Source organism: Nannospalax galili, unplaced genomic scaffold, assembly GCF_000622305.1.
Source record: "Nannospalax galili isolate Female #2095 unplaced genomic scaffold, S.galili_v1.0 scaffold429, whole genome shotgun sequence".
NCBI classification, from domain to species: domain Eukaryota; kingdom Metazoa; phylum Chordata; class Mammalia; order Rodentia; family Spalacidae; genus Nannospalax; species Nannospalax galili.
The window spans coordinates 1,707,589-1,734,632 of NW_008360330.1; the positions used below are offsets into that span (position 1 = coordinate 1,707,589).

The window sequence follows — 27,044 nt, forward strand, 5'->3', positions numbered from 1 at the left end:
ATTGTCTCCTTCTAGCCTTTTGTCTTCTAACGCTTTCTTAATGTCACTCATAGGGATGATTTGGAGAAAGTTCATATCAAAAGTATTATATGCTTGTATCAAATGTTGAATCTTCAGATTCTAGCATAACCTCAGGGGAACAGATCCTTGGCCCTCTGGTGAGTTCTCCAAAGCATCTTGGTTTTACCTTATGGTGGTTTGAATTAGAAATACCCTTCCATATGCTCAGGTGTTTGAACACTTAGTTCCCATTTGGTGGTACTGTTTGAGGAGGTTTAGGAAGTGTGGTATTGCAAGAGGAAATATGTCATTGGGGTAGACCTTGAGAGGTCATAGCCTCACCCCACTTCCAGTTCACTCTTTGCTTTCTGTGTGCATTGAGGATGTGACCTCTCAGCTTCCTGATCCAGCCACCATGCCACTGCTGCCATGCTGTTTCTTCCATTATGGAGCCTAACCCTCTGTGACTGTAAACCCAAGTAAAATTTCCTCCTTAAGTTGCTTTTGGTCATGGTGTTTGAGCACAGTAACAAGAAGGCATTTCTTATGAAGCTTGCTTAGCTTATGACAGGACTTCCCCCTACCTTTAAAAACACAATTTTAAATGGCATCCACAATGTGAAACAGATAAAAGCAGAGCTGCCCTGATTGGTGGCATTGGAGCAAAGTAATTAGAGGCATGGGTCTTCCCCTGATCCTGAGCTCCAGGTGTGGCCTTGGAATCCTGGTGCACAAATGCAGCATAAGCTAACGCCATAGTAGTTTTAAATCAAGCTTTTCTACACTGATCCTTAGTCTCATGATCTGATACTTTTTAGTTTGGATATAAATAGCAAAGTGTGAAGCACTAATCGATAATCATCACTTCACTACCTAGTACTGTGGTTTCTTTTTCTGTTCAAGTCAGTTTTCTGTTCTGGACTTGAGACTGGCTTTCTAGGGTGCCAATTACTATTTATGAAGAAGAAAACTGTTTGATATTCATCTATCTCAGTTTTTGTTACTGACAAGGAAAGTCGCTTGAGCTCTAAATCTTAGCTTTTCCATCAATAAATGAGAACCAAAAATAAATAACTTTTGAGCAACTCTTGGTGAGTCATACACATGTGCATTGCAGTTACTAACTTATTCCACTGAAGCTGAACAACCTTTGTTAGCTAAGGGAACACTAAGGCAAAATATGACACAATTAATGAATTGATCTTGAAAATATAATGATTCTGAATGAGATAAACTGTGGGCATGAAATAATAATCAACTTGAACAATCACCTTGCAGTGATTAAACCCTGCCTACTGGTTTCAAGTAGTTTGTCTCCTACTGCTTCCACTTTCAGTATTGCACTCATCAGTCTAGTGATAACTATTTTGTATGCTTTATATTTAATTTAATCCTCATATCAACCCAATAAAGGTAGTATTGCAAAACAGATGAAGGTTTGGAAAAGCTTAGTTGAAAATCTCCAAATCTTACAGTAGGTGAGAATGAGTATGCTCTTGCTGTTACAAAGTTCATAACAATAGGAGGTTAATGACTGAAGTGTCTTAGAGAATAAGTAGAGCCCACTGGGAATTTTAACAGAGAGTTTCCTCCATGGAACTTTCCTCAATGTCTACGCTTCAAGGATGAGAAATACGGAGTGTGATGAGCTAAGCATTTGGTGCAGTAGGTCCATATCTGTCCTGGTTTGTTTCTTCATTGCTGTGACAAAATACTCTGACCACTACCAACTTGGGGAGGAAAGGGTTTATTTAGCTTATATATCCTGGGTCACAGTTCATCCGGGAGCCCAAGGTAGGAACTCAGGGCAGGAACCTGGAGGCAGGAGCTGGAGCACAGGCCATGGAGGAATGCTGCTTACTGGCTTGCTCCCCTGGCCCCTGCTCAGCCTGCTTTCTTATGCAACACAGGCCCACCTGCCCAGGGGTGGCACCACCCACAGTGGGCTGGGCCCTCCCACATCACTCATCAAGAAGATGCCCCTCAGACATGGCCACAGGCCAGTCCAATAGAGGCAATTCCCCAACTGAGGCTTCCTCAACCCAGGTGTGTCAAGTTAACACTAAAGCTATCTAGCACAATCTCCAAGTTCCCATAGCATCTCAGATCTGAGGCATGCTAGCATCTTCTACATGTCCAATCTTTGCTATTCTTTGGGCAGTTTTTTGAGTAGAGCTGGAGGCACTGACCAGTGGAGACGCTGGCCGAAGTAGGGGGACTCCGGGCTTGTTCCTTTAGTGCCACCACATTCACAATGTACTCCTCCCCAGGCTTCAGTCCCGTCTGGTTAAAGGAGGTAACATCGCTGGGGAGCTGAGCAATCACCCCTCCTTCATTGTTCTGGAGAGTAGGGAGATTCAGAGAAAGCAGAAATGTCACTGGGAGAGAAATACAATGAGAGAGAGATAAAGGAATGAGATGCTGGAAATTAAAAATGAGACTAAGTCAGTCTCCTTATGTGACAGCCAAATGCCTGGGGCCAGGAATGATATCTGAAAGGTTCAATAAAAACCAATTTTCAAGAACATTTCTCCTGAGCTTATTGACTTTGCCAACAAAAACTAGTCATGAGATGATGTGGATTGACTCTTGCCAAAGATTACATGTTTGCTGGTCATGCTGGTCATGATTAACATCTATCATATTTTTTTGCATCTATTGTGATGAGCAAGTATGTCCTTGACTGTTTATAAAAAAATGGTTGGAGGTATGTGTAGGAACATCTTTAGACACACAACATACATACCATATTTCAGTCTAAGTCATTACCCTAGGTTTTTTGTTTTTTAAGCCTGGAGCTATTATTTTGTTCTACTTGGGGTTTCTCATGGTACTACTCTGGGTGCAAATTTGTCAGTGTCTTGTTTCCCCTTCTCAGATGAGTTAAGACTCAGTGTCACACCATGAAACACAAAGAAAAGAAAAAAATAACAAAGAATAATAGAAAATGAGTAGAAGAGGAAATGAGAAAGAAATTTGATCATGTTGGGTGCAGGACCTATTATCAATTTTTTATCTATCTATCTATCTATCTATCTATCTATCTATCTATCTATCAATCTATCTATCTATCTATCTATCTATCTATCTATCTATCCATCTGTCTATCATCTATCATCATCATCTATGTCTATCATCTATATCTATATATCATATATCCATCCATTTATCATAATCTATTATCTAGCTCCATCTTTCTATTACCTATTTATAGTAAATTGTGTGTGTGCTGTGAAAATAGAGGAGGTGAGAGACCCTTTTATAACCCTGCCATTCTTACACGCTCTTTGGTCTCTATTTATGTCATTGGACTACTCCATATATAACTTGGAGCCATGCTTTTATAAATCAGTGTGATAAATGCTCCCTCCAAGTGGCTTCAACCTATACATCTTAGCATCTATTCCATGCAGCGGTGTATTTGATCTTGGCATGCCCTGACTAGCTCTTCTCTCATTCAAAGTTTTATATATTGTATGTAAAACAGGAGAATCTGACAATGCTTTTGTAGTTTTTGTTTTGTTTTGCCTGAGCAGCAGGGTGACATAATTCTTTCTGCCTTATTATAAACTCAGTTGCATGCAATTCTTTATTGGCCATTTAACTCAGATAAGACATATCCTAACAGATTTGTATAGAGCATCTGTTTAGGTGTATTTAGCTTACTGTGATATGACTACATCTGGAGTAAAGGCTGAAACTCAGGTTTTTGTCTTACACCTGGCACTAACTGGGTAGATGATGTTGGTCTCCATAGCCTAAAAAAATGAAGTGTCATACTCCATGAACTTGAAGGTCTTTTGGAACTACAACAGTCAAGGCTCCAAAAATTTTGGAGTAAAAGAATAGTAAAACCACAGTCTAGTAAGCTGAACGTGTGTCAGTTGTCATTAAGTCTGATGAATGACTCAAAAAATGCTCTTTGATGGTGAAGGATGAAGACAGGAAAGGAGTGCACTGAACCTCACACTCATGAGTGGTGTTTAGAGTCTATGAGCAGAGTTAACAGATGCTAGGAAACTAGAACCAGGCAGGCAAAGCTGGCAACTTGGAACTAGTTTTGGCATTTATAAAATAAAATATTTCTTTAAAGAGTGGAGAAGACTCAGGATACTTTTAAACTCACGAGCTATAATAATGAATTTGTTTAAGGAAAATCTTGTTTAATAGTTTAGAAATTCATTTTGACTAATTCAGGCAAGCCAAGGTATTCTGTTTTACATCTCTAACCTTTAGAGGTTAAAGTCTGCAAGTTAACTTTCTGTATATCTAGCTGTGAGCTGATTGTGTGACTGGTTTTATTTGGCTGTTCTTTTTGAGGGCTCAGTTTTCATGCTCACTGCAATCATGGCTTTCCAAATCCTAGAGCTCTCTTAGCAAAGAGCTGGATCTGGAGGCTGTTTCCTACACGCCCCATCATCCAAGAACAGTTGTACTTGTCAGACAGTCCTTGGGCTTTTGTGTGAACAGTGTTTTACAGCCCAGATACTCACTCACAACATGCCCTTTTTGTATCTTTAGTGACTTTGGCAAAGATATCGGACAGCACCATCTTTACTGCCCTGATTCTAAGTTAAGGGTAGAAATACGCCTACTCGGGCTTTTGAGCAACTTACAGTTGAGTGTTACCTTTGGAATGAAGCTGATCTCCCACCCATCGAAGGAGAATGAAAAGGGCTCCCACTGCACCTCCACGGTGGTCTCTGTAATCGTCTTGAACTGTAGCCCTTGAGGAGTGGAGAGATCTGGAACACAGCAATGTGGTAGCAATGTCATGGCCATCCCTGGTAGGGACAGAGAGCGCCTTCTGGTGCTTTGTCTTGTGACCTCCCTTGGTGTCCTGGGTATGAAGATATGTGGTGGACAATCCTAATCCTGCTGCAGACTGAATCCCAGTGGCAGGGCCAGCCTGCTGCACCGTGACCCCGGTGTTCAGTGTGGGTGAATATATGAGCAAACTTAACAAATATAATCCTTTTTTTGTGTGCTTTCTATTACATAATAGAAAATGTGAATGCTAAAATATAAAACTCATGCTTTCTTTTTCTCTTGGCATTAAATGAAAACTTTTTTTTAGAGGACTCAAATACTATCTTTAGCAGATGTACAGGATTCCTGGGAGGCTGGTAAGAGTGTTCCTATTTCACAACCAGGAAAAGAGAAGCCCAGAGAAAGCTGTCTGGAGATGTGTGGCAAGCCAGCTTCAGAATAAACCTGGACATGTTCTTGAGCATCCGAAGTTGAAAGTGTTGAGACTCTAATCACTAAACCTTGGATGGTCTACCTGAACTTGCCACTTCACATGCACAAAGGAAGCAAAGGCTTACACAAAGAACAGTGGCAGATACCAGGGGCTTTGCTTCCTTTCATTTTCTCCGATTTCCTCCATTGTTCCTCCCCTTCTCACCTCACTTATCTAATTTCACTTTCTGTTCCATCGCCTTTTTCCCCTCCCACATCCCTTCCTGCCCACTCCCCTTGCCCCCAAACACACACACACATACACAGGTTTAGTGAGGTGGAAGTATGCTTGTTCTGATGGAGTTCCAGTCACCAGCCCTGACATATGACAGCATGACTTTTCTCAGTTCTCCAGGGAGCCTGCTTCCATGTTATTGCTGCTAGTGCCATTGTAGAGGACAGCTTATCTTTTCCGTGGAGAGGTTTCTCTGCTTCTTGCCAGAAAGGTGGGGCTGATTCTGAAGCTACTTGAAGCCCTGTCAGGTGAGTTTACATGATTTTTCTCTTGTCACCTGGGAGCGTGCCTGCAGGGATGCCCTGAATTGGCATAATAAACACCATAGGAGATGGAAACCTCATCAGGATATTTGCGTGACTCTGAGAAGGAGCCACTTAGTGGGCCAGGCACTTAGGGATGTGACTCATCCCCCAGCAAGGTGAGAAAGCAGCAGATGGTGACCTGCCTCCACACTCTCACTGCAGATATTTAAAACTAGTTCTCAGGCACCAGAAGAATTTTTTTTTAAAAAGGTCAAATATAAACAGAGATAATTATAGGCAGATTAACATACTCAGCATCCATGGGGGAGTCCAATATTATCATAGGACTTTTGTCACCTGAAAAGTAAGTGAACAAGATGACTTCCTAAGTGTGTGTCCTCTAGTCCCAGTCCTTGCATTCAAAATTCACTTCAAATCCTTGGCCTTTATGAGGCCCTCAAGGCCAACTCTTTACCTTGACCTTTTTGTTTGCTCAAATTTTCTTGCTTTATTACTGAAATGCCATTCATTATTTGAGATCTACATAGAATGGGCTCAAATCTCTTATTCCTAATTTGATGATAAGTCCTGTTTACAGAGGGGAGGGCTTTCTGAACTCTCGGGGTTTGTATCTTCACCGGCATACTTCCTGTTCCAGTCTCTTTTCACTGCTAGTCTGTATCATTTTCATCCCTCGCCTCCTTTGGATGTTCTCTTTGTGGAATTTAGCCAGGCACAGTCCCTTTTCCTCCATATCTCCATAAGGTACACAGGCATCTGTGAGTTTGCTGGATCTGCAGGAGATTTGATATAGCAAGAATGCATCATGCCACCCGACTACTCAAAGTTCTAAAATGATATAAATTTTTATAACAATTTAAGAATTCAGAGGTATACAAAGAAAAGGTATAACATTTTCTTTAGCCCTCATTCTACTCTTTGGCAGATTCAGCGTTACTAACTGGTAAGCCATCTCATATATTTTCTATGCTTAGGTAAAAATATAGATACAGACCAAGAGGGATTTTTTCCTATTATAGATAAAAAGAAAAATATATGTCTGAAAATTCTAAATTATGGAGATAGTTTAGCTTGCTCTGTGTGTCTATTTCTCTTCATTATTTCTCCATTGAATCTCTCTGAATTATGTTCTAGAACCTCAACTTTTATAATTAAAAGGACCATCAAGATATTCTGCTTAAACAAAGGCCATAAAGAAATTATGCCACCTCTTTACACGAACTGGATGTTGTCAGCTGTGGTTTAAAATAAATTTTTTTTCTCAGTCTACTTAGCACTCACCATCTGTAACATACCATTCAGTCCTTGCTTATTACATGTGCTATTTTTCATCTCCTAGTTTTGACTCTCTAACTAGATTCAAAGTCTGGATAAGCCTGATACTTCTCTTGACTTCCAATCAGAGTCTAGCTTATAACAAGTCAGTGCTCAAAAATTAAAGAACTTTTTGTTCTCTTGGTCCTAGAATTAATGGATGCTGCTTGAATTCGGAAATTCTCTTCATCAGAAGTGCCTTTTAAAGATGGACCCTTTTCTGAGTGGGTCATGTCCAAAGCCCTTGCCCCCAACAGCAAACTACTGCAGGCATCCCTAAAGAATTAAGAAAAGACATTACTATCATGAATGCCCATGATCTCATGTAGGAGAAAATAAAAATGAAGCAGGACAGGGGATGGTACGTACGAGTGGCCACCTTGGCAGTGATGGGAAGGCTGAGGATGTTGCTAATGACAGCATAGACGCTGATGTTGTAGGTGAGACCTGGCTCCAGCTCCGTGATGGTGACACCACTCCAATCTCCAGGCACCCGCTGCTGGAGCTGGAGGCCCCCCAGGGCCGTCGGCTGGTAAGAGATCACATATTCCGTCACTGCCATCGGCCCGTCCCATTCCAGCTCAATGGACCTGTCGCTGATACCAGCCACTCGCAAGTCCTCTGGAGGGGCAACTACCAGGAGGCAATACAGACAGCATGAGCTCAGAGGATTGCCTTTCCCAGCCTGGACTGAACTTTCTTGCTCAAATCTCACCCCTTCTCCCACCAATGCCATGTCTAGAGTTCTGTTGAGCTCCATGGATTGAGTGATTTGGAATAGGTTCTCACTTTTTTCCCTTTACTGAGTATCCCAGTCTTCATCAGGCCACAAATTAGTGTGGTACTGAAGCTGGTCCTTTACTGCCTTGTGAAAGCTCACTGTCAAGGAATTTCATACGGCTAGTCCTAAGAACTGCCATTGTTGAAATGCTAAAAGCTACAGTTAAGTGAACTGCATTTAAGATGCAATTGATGATTTAAGACCCATCATTTTAAAATAATTTCACTGCATTTTATGATAACTATGCCTTTAAGGTGGTTTTTGTGTGTTGCATCTCTCCTACAAATATTACATAATTGTGTTCTGTTGTATATCTGTTCCCAACTCCATGTTTAATGATGTCCCATTAGTAGCTTGAAACTGGCCATAACGAAAGTATTTATAGCATGGTAATGTGCTAATGCTATGAATGAGGGCATATTTGTTTGTTTCCTTTTAGAGCACCAGTTGGTAGATGTTTCACAGCATACCACTGGCTAAACTTTGGTAGTTTAATAGATTACTGCCACCAGATTGTCCTGGTAGCCAGTATCTGATTTGGCAAGTGAAAATGAAAACTAAATATTGATTTTCTTGAAAATTATAAGTAGTCAAACAGCAAGTCCTGCATCTCATGGCTTTATGAAGACCCTCAGTAGTCCTTTGTTATAGTGTTTTCCTTTTTAAAGGACAACACTTAGGTTTTAAAACAAATGTAACTTGTTTCAAACTAATTTTCAATAGCTTTGACCTCAGAGACCATGATCAAGAAGCATTCTTGAGCGCGATGCTTTTCTCTCTTGTCCACCTTCTCAAATGCTCTTCAGAGCTACCAAAGGTTAAACCATATTGAAATAGCTTTTCACGTAGAGTTCCCTTGGGAAGGGAGGATTCACCGTAGTGTGGACAGCAAATAATTGAACCTTTAAGACTAATTAGGAGGTTAACTCTAGTATGTCTGTAATTGGAGCTGCTCATAGATTAAATCAAAGATCAGACCAATATTTAAATGGTCATAATTAACTTACATGTTCATATGTAGTGGAGATTCCGGTTGGTTTAAGCGTTGTCATTGGTTTTGAATTTATCCTTTAAGTAATGTCAAACTTTCACCTTTACAAGTGAGGAGGCCCAGGTCAGGGGCTTCTCATGGGAGAACATGTGAGTGAGAGAGATGAGTGCCTGCCTCCTTGTGCTCGTATGAAAAACCTCAAAAACTTGGCTAAGAGAAATGAGGAACCCTTTAGCTGATCTCAGATTCACAAGAGAGAGAGAAATAATACCACATATCTATAATGCTGGATATTTGCTTTGTTTTTGCCCCAAACCATTCACTACAAAAAAAAATCTAGAAAATAAATCTCCTTGTTAGAGAAGGCAAATATTAATTGGAACAGACATCTTACACTCACTTTTTATTTAATTAATTATTTTTTGTTGTTCTTGTTTTTCAGACAGGGTCTCAGTGTAGTTCAGGCTAGCCTTGACTATGAAATCCTCATACTCCTCATCTCCTTGACTGCTGAGATTATAGATGTGTGCCACCATACCCACATGGCTTAAAATTCACTCTAATAAACTTTCAAAACTAAAGGAGAGCAAATGAAATTTAATTAAGCCCTCAAATGATATTTCATAAGATTATACTGTCTATACTGCCGATATTAATAAGCTGAAGTGTGCTAGAACTGTTAGGCCAGGCTATGTGATATGACTCCTGAATCAAGAGAAGAAGAGTGAGACAGAGAACCTGCCTGTACTTGACATGACATGATGAGTCCTTATTATGCAGCGGGCAAAATGCTGACCGCTTTATCCCCGGTTATCTCGGGCTCCTACCAACACTGCAGGATGGATTTTATTGTTGCTTTTAATTTATAGATGAGGAGACTGGGGCACACAGCAAGAAAGCACCGAAGTGAGTATTTGAATCAGGCACAATGACTAGAGAATTTCTTAGTCAAACCATAATTTCAGATTATACTTATGAAGCATTTCAGTTATAAAGCATACCAGACACACCATTCAACTAATTTAAAAAGTTCTTTTATCACAGGCCTTGGATATAGCTCAGGTAGAGGTCATTTAAAATTTTTTAAATATTTTATTTGTTATTTTTTATTTTATGTGTATGAGTGCATTGCCTGCATGAATGTAAGTGCACCTGTGTTGTATAATGCCAGCAGAGGTCAGAAGAGGGCATTGAATCCCTTGGAACTGGAGTTAGAGACAGTTGTTAGTTGCCATGTGGGTGCTGGGAATTGAACCTGGGTCTCTGCAAGAGAAGTCAATGCTCTTAACTACTGAGCCATCTCTCCAGCTCCTAGAGATAATTTTTTAAAGTTTTGTTTAGATTTATCTATTTTTATTTTATGTGTATGAGTGTTTTGCCTGCATGTATATAAGTATACCATGTGTATGCAATGCCCACGAGGCCAGAAGAAGGCGTCAGATCCCTTGGAGATGGAATTATGTTAGTTGCCTGTGGATGCTGGGAACCAAACCAGGGTCCTCTGCAACAGTAGCCAGTACTCTTAACGGCTGAGCCATCTCCAACCCTAGATACAATAGTCTTAACGTTACAAAAGATGGCTGAGTTGAGGGATATGTCAAAACTCAGGGACTGGTCAAATACAGATCTCCTGTGTTTAGAGTTCTCTTCCTCTAAAATTCACAGAGCAGTATAGAGACTGCACCTGGGGTCCTCTTTCATTTCTACACAGCCCTTCCAAGAAAACTCCATGAGGAATACTTCAGAAGATCTACACTGGTGTTCATTCTAGAGGTTTTCTAGTGTTTTCTCTTGTGAGTCAACAGCACATTTGTTCTGAGTTTCTTTTGTAGACCTTCTATCAGTGACAAGAACGGTCATCCCAAATTTTAAGTCACCAGCAACTCTTCCTGCTTGTGGGACAAATATTCCTTTTCTTATTCTTCCTTCTAGAAAATGAAGCCAATGATGACAATACAGTGCTCTAAGTAGAGCACTTTGCAATTTTAAAATAAAAAAGAGAATGGAGAAAATTTCATCTTGCCATCTTAGCCTGCTGGTAAGCACTGCCTTCACATCTGACTGAGAAAGCAGCACCTGGTGTCTGTCACCTGCGGTGGAGGTACTCTGCGAGCAATGGGCCAATGAAGGTGTCAGCAATCATTATCAAACAAAAAATGATATTGAACTTTAAAGCAAACTGTAAAAGCGATGCATGCTTTAGTGCAATGTGTTTGTGGTGGGTGCAAAGCATTTGTAATCTTATGCTCTTTGGAGCTCTAATTTTGAGACTCGGGGGAAAAGGAAATGCTAGAAAGGACGAGACTGGCTTAAGGAATCAGGGCTGCTAATGTCCAAAGCAGCCCTGCTGCTTACTTTTCCAATCTTGCATCACTTTTGCACTTAAGTGATGAGAGTATAGGCAATCAGTTCCAGGGTGCGTTTTGCTCCAAAAAGCAAATGGTTTCAGGGGCTGGAGGTTGGGCAGCCTATCCTGACAGAGTCAAAGAATAACACTGATGAATCTCCACAGAGCTCACTGAAGTCCAGTGAAACAGATGATGGTTGTTTGGTCCTGCTCACTCCTAGGGAGTTCTCAACAGCTCACTGGTCAGTGCCTGCACTAACCACCTGCATGGGACAGATGTGCACAAATGACTCGGAATATTTCTCACTTTTGAAAAAAACATTCTTTGACAGGGCTCAGCATTTACATCAAAAGACTGTTTCCTTGTGTATTTGACTTGAAAATTTTTATTTCTTAACTCTGTTTGGCTTCACAGCTCAAAGAGGATTAAAGAGTGCTAGAAGTTGATGGGTGACCTGGGCTCTCCTTCTTACTCTGGTCTTAATGAGCTGTTTGGCTCTAGGAAAAATCTCTCTGTCTCAGTGGACTGCTCTTTTTTCAAACCATAAAATGAGAAGTCTTGATAGGTCTTTCTAAGGCTTTTTTTAAAGTGCTCACACTCATGATTTTTTTGTCCTATTATCTTTACATGAGTAGTTTCAAGGCAGAAAGCCTCGTGGTATACCATGAGAAAAGATCAAGGACAGGAGTCAAACATAGTGACCTTGCTGTCACTGTTCAATTGTACTGAGTGCTGGGATGTAGGGAGGCTCATAATGAAATCCACATAGTGGGCAGCTGTTCTCCATATCCTGCCAAAGAGAAAACAGTGACCTATAAGGAAATCTACTTTGTGGCTGTCCATGTTTTCACCTTCCTGACCTTCTGCCCTCTCTCTGCACTTCTGGAGGCAGTGGGAGCAGTTGTGTTGTCTTGTGTGCACCTGACTAGAAATGTCAAACAGCGAGTAAACAGGCCCCACTCCTACATCATCTTCACAAGCAGCAAGTGAAGTAGCACTTTAGATAATGGCCCACAGCCCTTTTTGGGAGGAGACCTGTGGCATTTGGTTTTAAAGGCACACGTTAAAAGGAACACCTCCGGCCATGAGAGGTGGCTCCAGGGTTGCTATAGAAACAGATGGAGATTATGCAACTGTCCTTCCTCACATGCTTTGAACCAGTAAAGATATTTATCTGGGTCTTCAGAAGTCTTTCTCAAGTAGCACAGACCTAATACATTAGAGGGAACATGTGTGCATGGTTTGGACTTTACCCAGTTGTAGCTACATTAGCAGCGATGCATCTTGCTTGGTATAACCAGAGGGCTTTATCTTCAGATCGATTTGAACACTGGATCAGATCAAGAATTTTGTTTGCAAATGGGCCTGACCCCATTGAAAAGCATGCCTAGAATGTGGCAAGTATATGCAGACTTACAAACATTGTTCTAGTAAGAAGCATGAGTGCTATGGAGTGGCATTAATGTAGCAAGGGCCAAAGCTGACCCTTAGCATCCTCTGGATGGGGCTTCTAGCAGCCTCAATGTGCTTGGTAGGAACAAGATTATGTTTCAGGCTTGCTGTCCTGCAGAAACTGCCTAGTGCTTTGGGTTCAGAAACAATGAGGGTTAACTGGCATCAATTTTGCTTTGAAACAGTTGGTATAATGACTATATTTTTAGAAAAGTATTCCAATTCAGTAAACAAAACTGAGAGATTAGATGAAATAATTGAATATAGAAAAACTATAGCATAGATAAAAACACAAAATATTTCTTTGTAAACAGTGAATTATTGTTTTTTTTTTTTTCATTTCGTTATTGCCATTGATCCTTTGAAGGAATTTAATTTGAAGTCACATGTACAGGATGCTGAAGAACAGGAGGCTGGGGAAACGGACTTCTCAGGATTTGTCCCTTAGAAACTCCTAGAACTGTCAATTAGAAAGTTTAAAATTTTGTGAGTTCGAGGCCAGCCTGGTCTACAATAGTGAGTTCCAGGACAGCTGGGGCTACAAGGAGACCCTGTCTCAAAAAGACAAAAAAAAAAAATGTTGTTTGTTTTTATTTCTTAAAAATTTTCCAGGGGGGAGGGTGCTCTGAGTTCATACGGAAAGTATCAGTTACATAATCTATACCTTTTAAAGCACAAATGTATCAGCTACAGTTACTGATTTAGTCAGAGGAGGATGAGCAATAGGGAAATAATGAAAATAACCTGAGCTGAGAGAAAAAAAAAACATTAAAAACACCACCCTCCCTAGTGAAATATTGCCATCTTTCTCACTGTTGGATTTAGATCTTGGAGCTCCCCTGCAGGGTACCTGGTTTTTCCACAGTGTAGGCTACATATGGGGCTGGTTTCTGTGTGGGCTATAATCATCTGGAACAAAATTAGTCATATCTGTTTAATATTCTACATTAATTGTTAGAATGTCAATTTATGATTTCATAAATTAATATCATATTATAATCTGTAGGATAACCAGAGAATCAAACACCATCATCTCTCAAGCAGCAATGTAAAAGGAAATACTTCTGTAGTCCAGCAATGGGTGAGAGATGTTTTTGAGCAAGTGGAACTCACGGAACCCCATGAATTAAAGACCAGCTTTGCTTGGAGTGGTCTATGACCTTACTCTGCCTGCTGTGATTTGTATATGGTTTGTGTATGTCACTCAAGGCTTCATGAGTTGGAATTTAATCCCCACTGTGAGTTATTAAGAGTAGAAACTTAGTTTGACAATGGTGTTTGCAGGTAGGGTCTTTGGGAAGTGATTCAGACAATAGAGCTTCCATGACTGAATCCTGGCAGCTTCAGAAGGAGAGAGATGGAAGAGACGTGCATGCCCTCTATCTCTTGCATGTGACCCTTTGCACAATTCTGGGACTCTGTTGGCAGGAAGGCTATCACTAAACATGACCCCTTGATCTTGAACTTCTGGAACTCTGAACCCCAGTGAAACCTCTCTAGCGCTCGCCTAGGCTATGGCTTTGTGTTACTGGCAAAGGAGAACCAGCTAATAAACCACCCATTACTATTTTAAGAGTAGGCTGTCCTCATTATTATCATCATGGACTTTGTTCATGGCTCAGGGACAGAGATCCAGCGCACAGCCTGAACTTGACCTTTCCGGATTTCTCTTTTAATCTGCCTCACCAATTGTTTTTAACTCCAGAAACCATCAGTCTTGGAAAGCAAAGGAGAGCAATGGAACTGGTATTATTTTGCCTAAAATTTCCCTCCTCTACATCTCCTCTCCCCAGCTAACTGGAGGTATTCCCAGAGAGTTCCCCTTCCTACCTGCTGAGCAGTCAGGGCCCTGGTAGCCCTCCTCACAGATGCAGATCCCCTCCTGGCAGTGTCCTCGCCCGCTGCAGGCATTCAGACACCGTCGCTGGCTGCAGTCCTCACCAGCGTAGCCCTCCTGGCACAGGCAGGTACCATTGGCACATCGCCCCTTCCCTGAACAGTCCTCAGGGCACCTCAGCTCCCTGCAGTCCTCGCCTGTGTAGGGCTCTTCACAGACACATTCCCCATCCACACAGAGTCCCCGGGCACTGCAGTCTGTAGGGCATCGGAGTTCGGAGCAGTCATCCCCGCTGTATCCACTGTCACAAACGCACTGGCCATCGACGCATACACCCCGACTGGAGCAACCCTGAGGGCAGTAGGGCTCTGAGCAGTTCTTGCCAAACCAGCCTTCATTGCAGATGCAGCCACAGGACTCGAAGCTAAAGTTGCCATGGCCACTGCAGTGAGGAATATAGTCCAGTTGTCCTGGAATGGCCAAGGAGAAGGTCAAAGGCAGCAGGGACCTCTCATAAATGGTGCTGGGGAGGGGTGAGCAGAGACCTTACTCATCCTTTGATTATATTGTATTGTTGAGAGTTAACCACAACATGGTTTTGTATAAATTCAACTTAATATTTTCACACAGTGTCATTGCCCAAGCCTAGCACAGTGCTGGGGGCAAAGATAGATGAGACTAGTCCCTTGCCTTTTGGAAGTTCACCTTCAGCATATCTTACCTTAGGTTCCCTAAAAGTGACTTAATGGAAAGTGCTCCCAGGAGAAACTGGTGGGATAGTAGGGTGCGGTAGTTGATTGGGAAGGAAGGTGGTCATGCCAGAGTGTGAGATTAAGCAAAGTCCCAGGGAGAGTGACCCGGTACAATCATGCAGTGTTCTAGAAACAGCGCAGGCCACACCTCCTCATGAGTTAAGGTCCATCTCCAGGGTATGTAAGTTCCAGGGCCTTCTTTCTGTCTTTGACTAGGCCAGGGGTTCCAATAAGGCTAAACCTATTCCTCTGACAAAGGCATCCAGGTGCTGCAGGAGAGAGAGGGATTGGAGGGGATGCAGGCTGAGCACTGGACCTGTTACGCAGAGGGAGGACAGATGTGTTACAACCTCTTCTGTCTCCTCCCTTCCTGCTCATTTGTCCAAACTCAACCCCACGGTTACTTCAAAGGCTTCCTGGAACATGGTCTCAGTTATTATTGGCTAGAACCCTTTTATGATTCCAAGCATATCTCTGTCTTGGCCCTTACTGCAGTCTAGCCACAAAAGTTAATTTATTTGCCCAAACTTACTAAACAAAACACAAACTGAATATCTCCTGGCCATCCTTATCTGTGCTTGGTCTTGACAGTCTGAAGTCTAAGTGAGATCATCTAGTAAGTTCTGATTCCCATGGTCCTCATGGCCTGAAAAGTTATCACCCTGGCTTTGCTTAGCATAGCTCTTCCTTGTGGATTTTTCCTAATCTGCCAAGGATCTGGGTGGCAGGCTAATAGCCTCTTGAGTAGCAGATACTACACCCATGGAAACTTACGACTTGCCCTGTTTTCCAGATCCACTGAAAAGATAGATCAACCTGTCAATTCTCACTGAAGAAAAGGAGCATGAACATCTTAATTTCCTTGTGTCATCATCATATTGCCTGTCTATGAACTGAGAAAAATCCATGAAACGCTTCATTAAGCAAAGATTGCCCCTCACCTTGCTGTGACTCAGGGAGAATGGGTCTCATCCCTCTGGAGTTATGGGCATCCAGGGTTTGCTAAGTCTTCCCTCCACTTTTCTCTTTGAGGAAACCTTGAGATATCAGATCCTACAGAAGTGAATACTTGAACCCAAGATAATATGATGACTATTTCTTATCAAGGGACTGAACTACTTGGGCATAAGGAAACTTTTGGATGGAGAAAATTGGTCTAAAGGCTGATGGAGGTCAGCTGATGATAGCTGTTGTTTACATGACACTTACCAGATGCCAGTTCTCATCTGACTCGATTCGATTGTTAATAGCTCCTTACTATTCTAGTCTGTCACTATTTTTAGATGAGGAAAGGAAAGCAAAGGCTGTGTAACTTGCTTAGGTCACAAGCCGAATGTGTTGGAGCAGATCTGAACTCATGAAGTCTGACTCTGAAGACTTCATCATCTCTCACAGTAAGGGACAGACAATAACACCCAAGTGTGCTTTAGTATGGGTATAGGCAAATATTAGAAGCAAATCTCCTGAACAGTCAACTTTTTGGAGGGTGGAATAAGCTCTCTGTCTCTGTCTCTGTCTCTGTCTCTGTCTCTGTCTCTCTTTCTCTCCTTCTCACTCACTTTTGTGTCTCTGTATCTGTCAGAGAAAGAGAGAGAGAACAGATGTGTATATGTATGTATGCATGAAAACACATGCCTGTGTTCATGGTAAGGATCAGGATAAAACTTCCATCTTTCTGGAGAAGATGGAGACGGGTCCTCTGAGACCTTAATGACTACCATTTACTCAGATGGGAGAAAGGCTTCAAGCAAGCAAGTGAACAGAGCGCCAGCATTCTCTAGTCCCTCAGGTTAACATGAACAGATATCAGTTCAACTGCCTGTGAAAACCAAAGATGAATGAAGACAGACATCAAATTCCCTGCCTGCCATCGAAGTTGCTGTGCTGAACCAATGTGCCATTACCTGACTCATCCCCCCAAAATCAGGTTAATATATTTCAAACTGGCTAAGCAGTGTTGAGAATCCCTGAATTGAATCCCTGGGGAACAACTGCATTTAGATCTTAGAGAAGACACATTAACCGAGAGCTCCACACAAGGGCACTTTTTTTTTCTTTGGCAGACACTGTGAAGAGATGCTGAGTTTTGCTTCCTCTCATCTCACCTCCCTTTTTGCTCAGCCCTCTCTGTCCCTACCAGGGACGAGGCTGCAAGCTCTTCATACTCTACCTGTGGCAGCACTTTCCTGGCAGCAGTTGGTATTGCACTGGTCTCTCAGCAGCGACACCTCCCTCTCCAGCATCTCGATCCGGCTCAGCAGCTCCTGCAGTACCTGGGCAGAGCTGGCACATGGGCAGGCCTTTTTCGGGAGGTTGATCTTGTGGGTGAAGGTGACCTGGCTCTCTTGGTCTGAGGTTTGGCCTGTGTACTCTGCCAGAGTGTCATCTTCGGCACTCAACTCCTGCTCAGCCGAGGTCTCTAGCCCTGAGGAACAGAGGCTCTCCAGGGGCACATTAATGTTGTACACATGGTTGAAGACCATGTGCTGCTCCTTGCTGGATGTATTGTAGCTGGAAACCCCTCCTTCTTCCTCCACCGGTTGTCTCTGGACCCTTTCTGTGGCCACCTCCAGCTGACACTCAGAGGGCTTGAGCATAGTGCCCAGTAGGATCAAGTTGACACCAATGAACATGTTCTTCAGGGCTACTGTTTCCCCTTCTGTCCCCATCTTCTCACCCAGAGCTTGGTTCAAGAGCTGCCTGCAGTACCCAGCATGGAGTTTTAGGAATCTGCAAGAGAAACAAGGGCTGAGATAACTTCGGAGACCTGTATCTGGGTACTGGTACCAAGGCTTGCCACATCTTTTACAGCTAGAGCACAGGTAGATAGAAATTCTCTAAGGTGTGGAGGAGACAGTGGCTGCAAGTCAGCTCAGGACTTTATTCTCTCAAAGCATGGATCCCTGACAATGGATACTGCTTCTAAAAAATAACACTGCTTATAGCTGCAATCTGAAACACACACACACACACACACACACACACACACACACACACACACACACAGAGTTTTCAAATCTCTGCTTCCCTTGCTGAGACTCATGTGTTAAAGGCGTTGTTGCCAGCTAATGGGGCATTTGAGAAGTGTCTGGATCGTGACAGCTCTGACTTCACCAATAGATTAATCCATTGATGGATTCACAATTTCATGACATTATTAGATTTTGGTTGGAGGAAGTAGGTCACTAGAAGCATGCCTTTGAAGAGGGGTATATTGTCCCCAGTCACTTCGGACTTCTCTCTCTTTCCTTGCTTTGCTAAGGTTAGCAATTTGGCTTCAACACATCCTTTTGCCATGATGGACTAAACCCTCTGAAATCATGAGTCAAAAAAGCCCTTCCTCCATGAAATTATTTTTTTCAATGAAAAGTTTAACTAACACAATCATTTTGGCATAAACATGAATTTGTCCCCTATAGTAGGAAATGAATTTCTAGAACACACACCAGGACTGGGAATGGAGGTTCTATGGACAGCCTCTTCATCTGAGGAGACATCAGAGCTTCCTTTCACCTCTAGATGAGAATTAGGATGAAGGGACCACAGAAACTTAGGTCACTGTCCTCTTTCCTCAGGTATTTATTATGAAGGGGTCCCATTGGCCACTTCAAATGACTTATTCATCAACCCCTTTAAGATCACCTATTTAATAGAGGTTGACTTTACAATAATCAGCCAGCCAGATAATATAGTTCTGGGTAATTGTAATTGTTAATTATCCTTGGGTACATTTGTGATTGTCTGGGACAGTATGAGCCGAACTTTGTTTTAATCTTCTCATTAGTACAGTTCCCATGTTCTGTGACCACAGGGTGCCTTTCTTCCGAGGTCCTGTTTAAATTGCTAAAATAATGAATTAGCTCCTCTGTTGGTTACCTAGTCACAAAGAACCATAGTCTAATAAATTTACAGCAATGAAAGTCAGTTTTACAAAATTATATTCCCTTTCTATTCCCTATGTAAAAGAAAAAAAAAACTTAGACACTTTGCTTCTCAAGTAAAGTCATCACTACTAAGAAGATTAAGGACCAAGTAATTGTAACTATGAGTTTAAAAAGAAGATAGTAAACATCAGCTAATGCCCACTAGATGTTCACAGGCCACAGATGGTGCTGAGCACTCACACATGATCTTATTTGACCCTCAGGACAACCTTAGTATGATACTTATTTTACAATGTAGTATTTTCTGTCTAGAGTGGTTAAGATGTTAAAACTATCCTGACTGATCCTCAAACCTGTGTTCTTAATATCTGTACTTCAATGCCTTGCTTGGAAAGAGTGTTCAAAGTTGGGCATGATGGTACATGCTTATAATTCTAGTATATAGGAAGTGGAGAAAAGAGAATTAGGAGTTCAAAGCCAGCCTCCTTTATTTAGCAAGTTGGAGATAGGTCAGCATGGGCTACATGAGAATCTCTCAAAAACAACAACAAAAAAAGGCTTAATTTTTTGCTCATCTTTGATGGAAATGGTATACATTCTAGAACATTCCCAGGAATAATATTAAAACTTGGGTCTGGTTCATTGCTGCTTCTTCCACGAAACATTTTTCTCTCATCATTTCCTTTCTGAACCCTCTTCCATTCCCCTAAATGCAGGCTGAATTACCTTCCCCTCACAAACTTACTGTGCTAGACTATGGCTTTTCATGCCTGCTTCACCCCACCTGGACTGCTAAGTTGATCTGAGTCAGACCACGTCTTATCTGCAGCATATGACTGTGTGTTTAGGACACGAAAGTGCTCAGTATTTAGTTCTTGAATAAATGGATGGGCAGATGCATAAAAGAATGAATAAACTGATGAATTAATGAATAAATGCTCAGTGAGCAAAAGGTTGAATCATTCTCTAATTCATTTAATCTCTCTCCATTAACCCTGTTATTTACTGTTCTCTTCAATTTCAACTCTGGACAATGTCTGTGACTTCATTGAATTAGGAACAACATGACTAGCATAAAACCATATCTTATTTATCAGATATTATGCTATATGTTGGACTATTTTCTGCTCCTGTTTCTAACACAGAGAGGAAGCCAGCCAGACAAGAACTGTTGAGACTGCCAGACTGTCTGGGATCAAACCTCAGCCCCTTGAATGTCTAGTCATGGGAATGGTAGTAACTATGTTTCAGTCTCCCTATCTGTAGAATGGAGATAATAATGCTACCAGCTTTATAGGATTGGGGTGATGATTCTACCACTGTCTATATAATACTTATTCAGTATCTAGAATTGATTGAAATAAATAAATATTGTTTGTAGACTCTGGTTCTTCTGAATTTTCTGGGACACGTAAAATTGCTTACTTCCTAGTGGGAATCAGGAAAGCCCAGCCCATAGCATACCCTTGAACAATGATGGCAAGGTCTCTGGAGTACTGTGGGAGATGGCAATCCATTGATCGTATATAGATAAGGCAAATCTACCATGGAAATAGTAGGACTGGCTTGTCTATGCCAAGCTGATCTCATAGCTGTGAGCTGCTCCCAAGCTCTTCTAATCTGAGGCTGTATTTGTTTTCCCATGCTGAGTTACTCTAGCCATTACTTCCTTAGACATCACTTCTGCCCTCTGTCATTGGCAGTTCACCAGTAATGGCGAGACTCATTTACATATACATAAGGCCTTTACATATACATAAGACCTTTTATCTCTCTTGATCTAAATTTTAGCTGATTCATGTTAATATTGCTGAATAATTGTTTTCTTATGGAAATTTTAAAATTGTCATACAATATGCCATAGCACTTAACATAGATTTTTGATCAATAGTAGATAACAAATAAGTGAAAGAATAAATGATATTATAAATGAAAAGAAGGACAAATGGCATGAGAATTGGGAGGACGAAACACGTTAGAGTCTATGTGTAGGTTCAAAACAACCACTACTAAATTGTAAAGAGAGGTAAAGTTGCAGTTTTATGTGTGAAAAATGTTCAAGATTCTAATCAATAAGCTTATGTAAGTCAGGCAACCGTGTGATTTTTTTGTAAGCCCAAGTTCTTTTCTAAACTTAGGCTTTATTAATTGAAATGCAGAATGAAAACTAAACAAAGAGACAAGAGCAGTTCTGAACCTACTGCGTCAAGCATTGATCATTTCTGGGTGGTCAGCATTTTGAAAGAACTCAGATCTTGCCATTGGAGGAAGAGGAATTTAGCATTTTGTTCAGGGAGGTGAGAACACGGGAGGTGCACGTGTTACTTTCTCACTCATTCATTTCACAGGGATTTATTGAGTTGTCACTATATTCCTGCCCTTTATTCATGGAAATTATATATGAAAGTGGCAGAGTGGAACATAAGAATAAATAAATACCAAAGCTGGATATTGTGTAGCTATATAAAATATTTGATATATGAGATTGAGATCATATGATACCTATGTCTGTGTGTATTTAAGTCAGGAAGGGGGTAGCCACTGTGGAGAAAAATTTTTCAATGAAGGAGCTGATGAATTAAGAAATTGAGGGGTTATGGTCAGTGGTACAGAGTGAGGTCCACAAAGGCTTAGCTGAGCAAAGAGTGTCAGAAGTGGGGTAGTGTGCTAAGCAAATGAGAGAGGGATAAGCAGCCCAGTCCTGGGGAACAGCTGATTCAGGGCCTCTGAAGTCCTGAGAGTCTGAGTAACAGAATAACTGGAGCCAGGTGAGAGAGTGGATGTAGGGAGGGAGTCTGGGGCTCCAGGTCACGTATGCCCCTGTAATACATGGACAGGATTTCGCCTTTCACTGTGGATACTTGATCACTGTTCTAAAATACTTCACATGTCACACATTTATTATGACATGCTCCCAGTCTCATGTCCTTGAGAAACTCCTAGTCCCAAAGAGGAAAACAACACAAAACATAATGACAATGCAGTGCAGTAGTGACCACGACTGAGGAGTACTCCGACCAGACTGTCCCAAGGGGGCTAGAGCTCTGAAGGAGGGAAAGTGACACAGATAAGGTCAGGAAAGCCTTGGTGCTGTTTGCCAAGTATTTCTGGTCTGACTCTTGCGTACATGGAAGGAATACATCATCCAGCTTCACTTTGAGTTTGTGAAACTATGTCTCTAGTGCTGAATCATGAGAAAAAATGATGACTATTCCTTCTAGGATGAGGTATCCAATTGTCAAGAGGACACTTGCCAGGGTGTTTTCCCTCCTGTTGTGACTAGCCGTGAACCAAATGGTGGCTGCTTTGTCCCTTTGGGTCCCTGAACAACTGCAGTAAACAGAGCCCCTCTGCTGAGTTATGGTGAATGTGTAGCTCATGAGAGACATGATTTGTTTGTTTCTGAAGCACAGATCTTGAGACTGATTTTTTTTTCCCACAGAATAACTTAGTCTACCTAAAGGTAACATAGGCATGGATCTTAATGGGTTATTCTCTATGTAAAAATAAAAAGCAGACATTCATTCTACAGGGAATTCTATGTTGGCTGAAACTGAGATACACAAGAACATGGTTTGTTCAATGAGTATATTTGAAGGGCTGTCTGGTGGTAAGAGATTGGACCTTTACATGGCAAAACATCCTGGGGGTCAGTTCCCACAGGTAAATAATAGCTTTTCTAATAGAGTAAACTAGTGGTTGTAATGACAGGTAGTGAATGTCTGACCACTGGAGGTGTTCAGGCATAGTCTAAAAACACAAGGATTTTCACTCATCAGAAGCGACTGAACAGGATGAAAATCAATGTTAAAAGTCTTTTCCTTTCTGATACTTCAAAAGTTCATGGTCTCAGTGGGATTTTAGGAATCTACTCACTATCACACTGCACTAGCTCCTCAGGACTTCCATAACAAAATCCCACAAAGAGGTGGCTTAAAGTAACAGCACTTTATTCCAGAATCAAGTTGCCTGCAGGGCTGGCTTTTCCTGAGAGTTCTGAGGGGCACTCTGCATATGTCCCTGACTTTCAGCTGATGGCTAGTATTCTGAGGGGCAGTCTGCACATGTCTCTAAGTTTCAGCTGATGGCCGGTAATTCTTGGCATGTCCTGCCTAGTACGTATAATCAGTGTAGTCTATCTCTGTCTTCGTGTTGTGACCTCTCTTCTTATAAACACATCATCTTCTGATAAACAGGCCATCGTACTGGATTGGGGCCCCAGCTTACTCCAGCATGACCTCGCCTTAATATAGCTAATCAGGTCTGTAATGAGCTTACTTCCAAATAGGGCCACATTTTGAGGTACTGGGGGCTTAGGACTTCAACTCAAACACAATGAGAGGACATGACTCAACCCATAACAAATATCAAGCAATTAGAACAAGCTAAACACCTGCCTTGTGATGTTTTATTTATTCTCTGCTGCAAACCTTGTAAGCTAGAGAAGAGTGATATTTAGGAATCAAGATATTTATTGCAATGGTATGACTTGGGCAGTAACCAATTAGAATGGGGCATCCACCCACCCAAAGGAGACATCCATTACTCTGTTTTGCTGTGGACAACCAGGAGAGCCCTACAGTGATTTGCTGTGATGATAGGTCCTCTCTTTATTTCTGTTATTGAAGATGAAGAAAATAAGTATCAGGAAAGGCCAAGTAACTTGACTAAGGTTGCATGGCTAATGAGCAGAAGAGCCAGGACTGAGCCCAGATCTTACTGACCAGAGCCTGGGTCTTCACCACTGTTTTTTAGCCAACTTTAATTAGCAGCCACCACTGTTCTATGAGAAGACTCAGAGCTCTTGCATATTAACAGTCTCCTCTGGGTTCAGATTTAGGGCTTCTTGACAGCAATGACTTTTAGCTTAATGTTTTCTCCACAAATCCAGGCTATTTCACCAGAAATTGCTTCTGTCTCTCCTCCTTTGAGGGAAAGCTTTCCTGATGGCTTTTGATTTATAAATGCCCAGCTTCTACTCCATCCCAAGGATCAGGGAAAATTCTCTACTAGCAAAGCTTCTCCTAGAGGAGAAATTGGGACACAGCTTTTAGACCTACCGCTCGTCAGGAAGAGCTCGACTCAGTCATCCGGAAGAGGGACCTGGGCCTTTGCTTGGCTTCCTTCCTTACTCTGAACTCTGGTGTGTGTCCACCCTACTTGGCCATAAGCCACAGTTGACCATACCACCAGATCTGCTTCACTTAGGCTACTTTCCTGGGGGAAGCTGGAGAAAAGAGGAGGGATGAAGAGCATGAGGTACAAACAGAAGTCAGCTGCTGGGGGAAAGGGACAGAAACTATGGTTTAATGACACGTCTGCTCAACAAACACACACTTAGCTTTTGCTAAGCTCATGCTATTTAATAGTTATTTCAAAGTAGCCTTTCTTTCTCTGTCCCTGAAAGCTTCCTTTTTCTGGTTTCATTCTCTACGTCTGTCCCCTACTCCTCCATATTGCAGAGAGAGCCGACTTCTCTGTTGGAGATTGTTTTTGTCCACAGTTTCCAGTGATGGTGGTGGGCAGAGTTTTATAGCTTTCCAGGAAGACCCAGGCTGCTGCGGTGTGCCTAGGACTGCTGCATTGGCCAGATTTGTCTTCTTTCAAGAAAAGACAGTATATCTGTGGAAAATGATACTTTTGTGCTGTCTCTGGTGTAAAGTGGTGGATGTCCATTGAAGCCAGATGCAAAATCTCTGTCTCCAAAGACGAACTCCTTTCTTCCCTTACTTCTTCCTATACCTCAGATGGTGGTGAGACAAACTAACAAGAGTCTTAAGACTGGAGCTCAATGGACCTTCTAATAATATAAGCTAGTGATGGGAGAGAGGGATACTGAAGTCTGAATTTTTGTGTCTTTCTCGTATTTAATGTTGAAATTCTCACTCCTAAAGTGATAGTACTTAGAGATGAGGAATTTAGGGGATTAGGTCACAGGACAGAACCCTCATGAGAGGATTAGTGCTCTTAACAAGACCTTGGAGGGACTCGCCAGCCTTTCCATTGTGTAAGGACATAGCTAGAAGGCACCAGCAAAAATGTGCCTTGATCTCCGCTTCCTGGCCCCCAGAATGATAAGATATATATTTCTTTTGTTTGTAAGCTACACAGTCTATGGTATTTCACTGTAACTACCCAAGAAAACTAAGACAATGGAAAAGGAGGCAAAATCAGAGGAGGAAGGAAAAGAAGAGAAAATATAGAAGGAAGAAGGAGGAGCACGTGGCCAGCAAGGGAAGCAGGCAGGAATGCTACAGGTAGGGCGCAAAAACACAAACCTGAGGGACAGATAATACACCCCACATTCAATGATACACTAACAGTTGTGAGCAAGACAGATAGCTAATGACCCGACAAATGAGAGTGCAAGAGAGTTGCAGTAATTCGATAGACTGATACTCAAGGAATCTGTGTGGTTCCATTGATTCATTTCCCCTGCTCTAGCTTCCTTATCAATATAATTATCATGGCCAGCACCAGAGGTGTCTCCGGGCAATTTGTAAGAGGTAGATAACAGCATAGTCCTTAAGGCTGATTTAGTGTTGAGTTAATGAGGTGCTCATTCCTCTCTAGGGAGGCCTGCGGGGGAGGTTGGGTCATCCCAGCTGGGCTGAAGCCCCTGCCATCACCTAAAGTTGTCCCTAAGTGACTCTTCCTTCCCTGCCGGCCCCCCCACCCCTGCCCTCCCTCTTCTGGCTATATTTCTTCACACTGTAGGTTATAGAAAAATATTCTGTGAGCCACAAGCTTTCACAGAATGGAGGGGGAAGGAAAGCAGAGCTGATCTCAGAAGCCAAGATGAGGTGTGGGGACAGGGCCGGGGAAGGATGAGGGGGAGACAAAGCAGGAGAGATGCAGCCAAGAGGCAGGTGTATGATGACACCAGGCCTCTGTCTCTTCCCCTTTTCTTTTCTTTTCTTCTTTTCTGGTCAGAGGGGATGGAGGAGACCAAATGGGACAGAGGGAACTCAGGGGAATAAATGGAAAAAAAATCAGTGTGTAGGCTGTAAGGTAAGCAAGGAAAGGGAATCCCCTGGGGGTGGGTGGCAGTGCTTTGTTTGGATTTTCTAGCTTCTGCCAACCTTAGTCCCCACTGAGTCCCTAAGGGTGATTTATAAACCAAAAGTATATCTGTGGAAAATGACACTTTCGTATTTTTTTTGTAGGTTAGAATTAGTTTAAAAATAGTTCCCTCTCTGCCATTGGGATGTTCTGTCACTTGGAGAAAGAGGGTAATTATGAAAGACGAGGGTGTAATGTGATTATAGCCGGCCCCATTGTGTCAGTGGAGGCAGTGCTGGGCTGTTGAGAGAAGGCAGAACTGGCTGTCTCCATCAGTACTGGGCCTTTATTGGGCCTGTCAGGTTTCTGAAAAGAACCCGAGGGCAGAAAATTCCTGGCAGACAGGATGCCATGGCTGGCTTGTAGCTGACAGAGGGACTCTTGGGGGTGTGGTGAGATGACATCCTGGGCCAGGCTGGGGTGCTGCTGCCCACCAGCCCTGGCTGCTCGGTGCCCCTTTCAATGTGCACTTTGATGTGTCCACATGTAGGAATCTGTGGGAAGGGTCTTTGGTTCAGCACCTGATGGATCCACCTTCATTTCCTGGCACAAGTCTGGAGCCCAGTGTATTCTGGGCTTTGTGTCAACGTGGATTACAGAAACCGCAGTGGCTGGGAGGGGAATCTGGCTGCTTGTTTTATCCTCTGGCTCCCTCTTGTACTATCTGGGAGAACTAATTGCCCTGACCTCTCAGAGAAGCTGCTTCTTCATCTGAAAATGGGGGCTTGACTGTCAATCAAGGGAATGATACAGGGAGTGATAAAAATCTCCCAACTGTAAGTACAAGTGAGGGTGAGGTCATCCAGGTTTGAATCCCCACTTTGAAACATAAACAGCAGGGCTGGGCAAATTCCACTGCCAGGGCCACCTATTTCTTTTTG

General features: G+C 42.3%; 1 protein-coding gene across 3 annotated transcripts in view; it reads right to left on the reverse strand.

Annotated features, from left to right (window-relative positions):
• Tnr (tenascin R) overlaps window positions 1-27,044 on the reverse strand; it is a 443,513-nt gene that overhangs the window by 59,714 nt on the left and 356,755 nt on the right. The window contains exons 1-6 of one of the 3 annotated variants that reach the window (XM_008826108.2): window positions 24,162-24,267; window positions 17,388-17,947; window positions 14,459-14,935; window positions 7,426-7,689; window positions 4,630-4,745; window positions 2,190-2,340 (exon numbers count right to left, since the gene is read on the reverse strand). In XM_008826108.2, coding sequence (XP_008824330.1) covers window positions 2,190-2,340; window positions 4,630-4,745; window positions 7,426-7,689; window positions 14,459-14,935; window positions 17,388-17,886 — 1,507 coding nt within the window. In that variant the 5' untranslated portion in view covers window positions 17,887-17,947; window positions 24,162-24,267. Of the gene's footprint in view, window positions 1-2,189; window positions 2,341-4,629; window positions 4,746-7,425; window positions 7,690-14,458; window positions 14,936-17,387; window positions 17,948-24,161; window positions 24,268-27,044 lie in introns of those variants that run through there. The other 2 variants (XM_008826107.2, XM_017796366.1) reach the window with 2 other exon arrangements.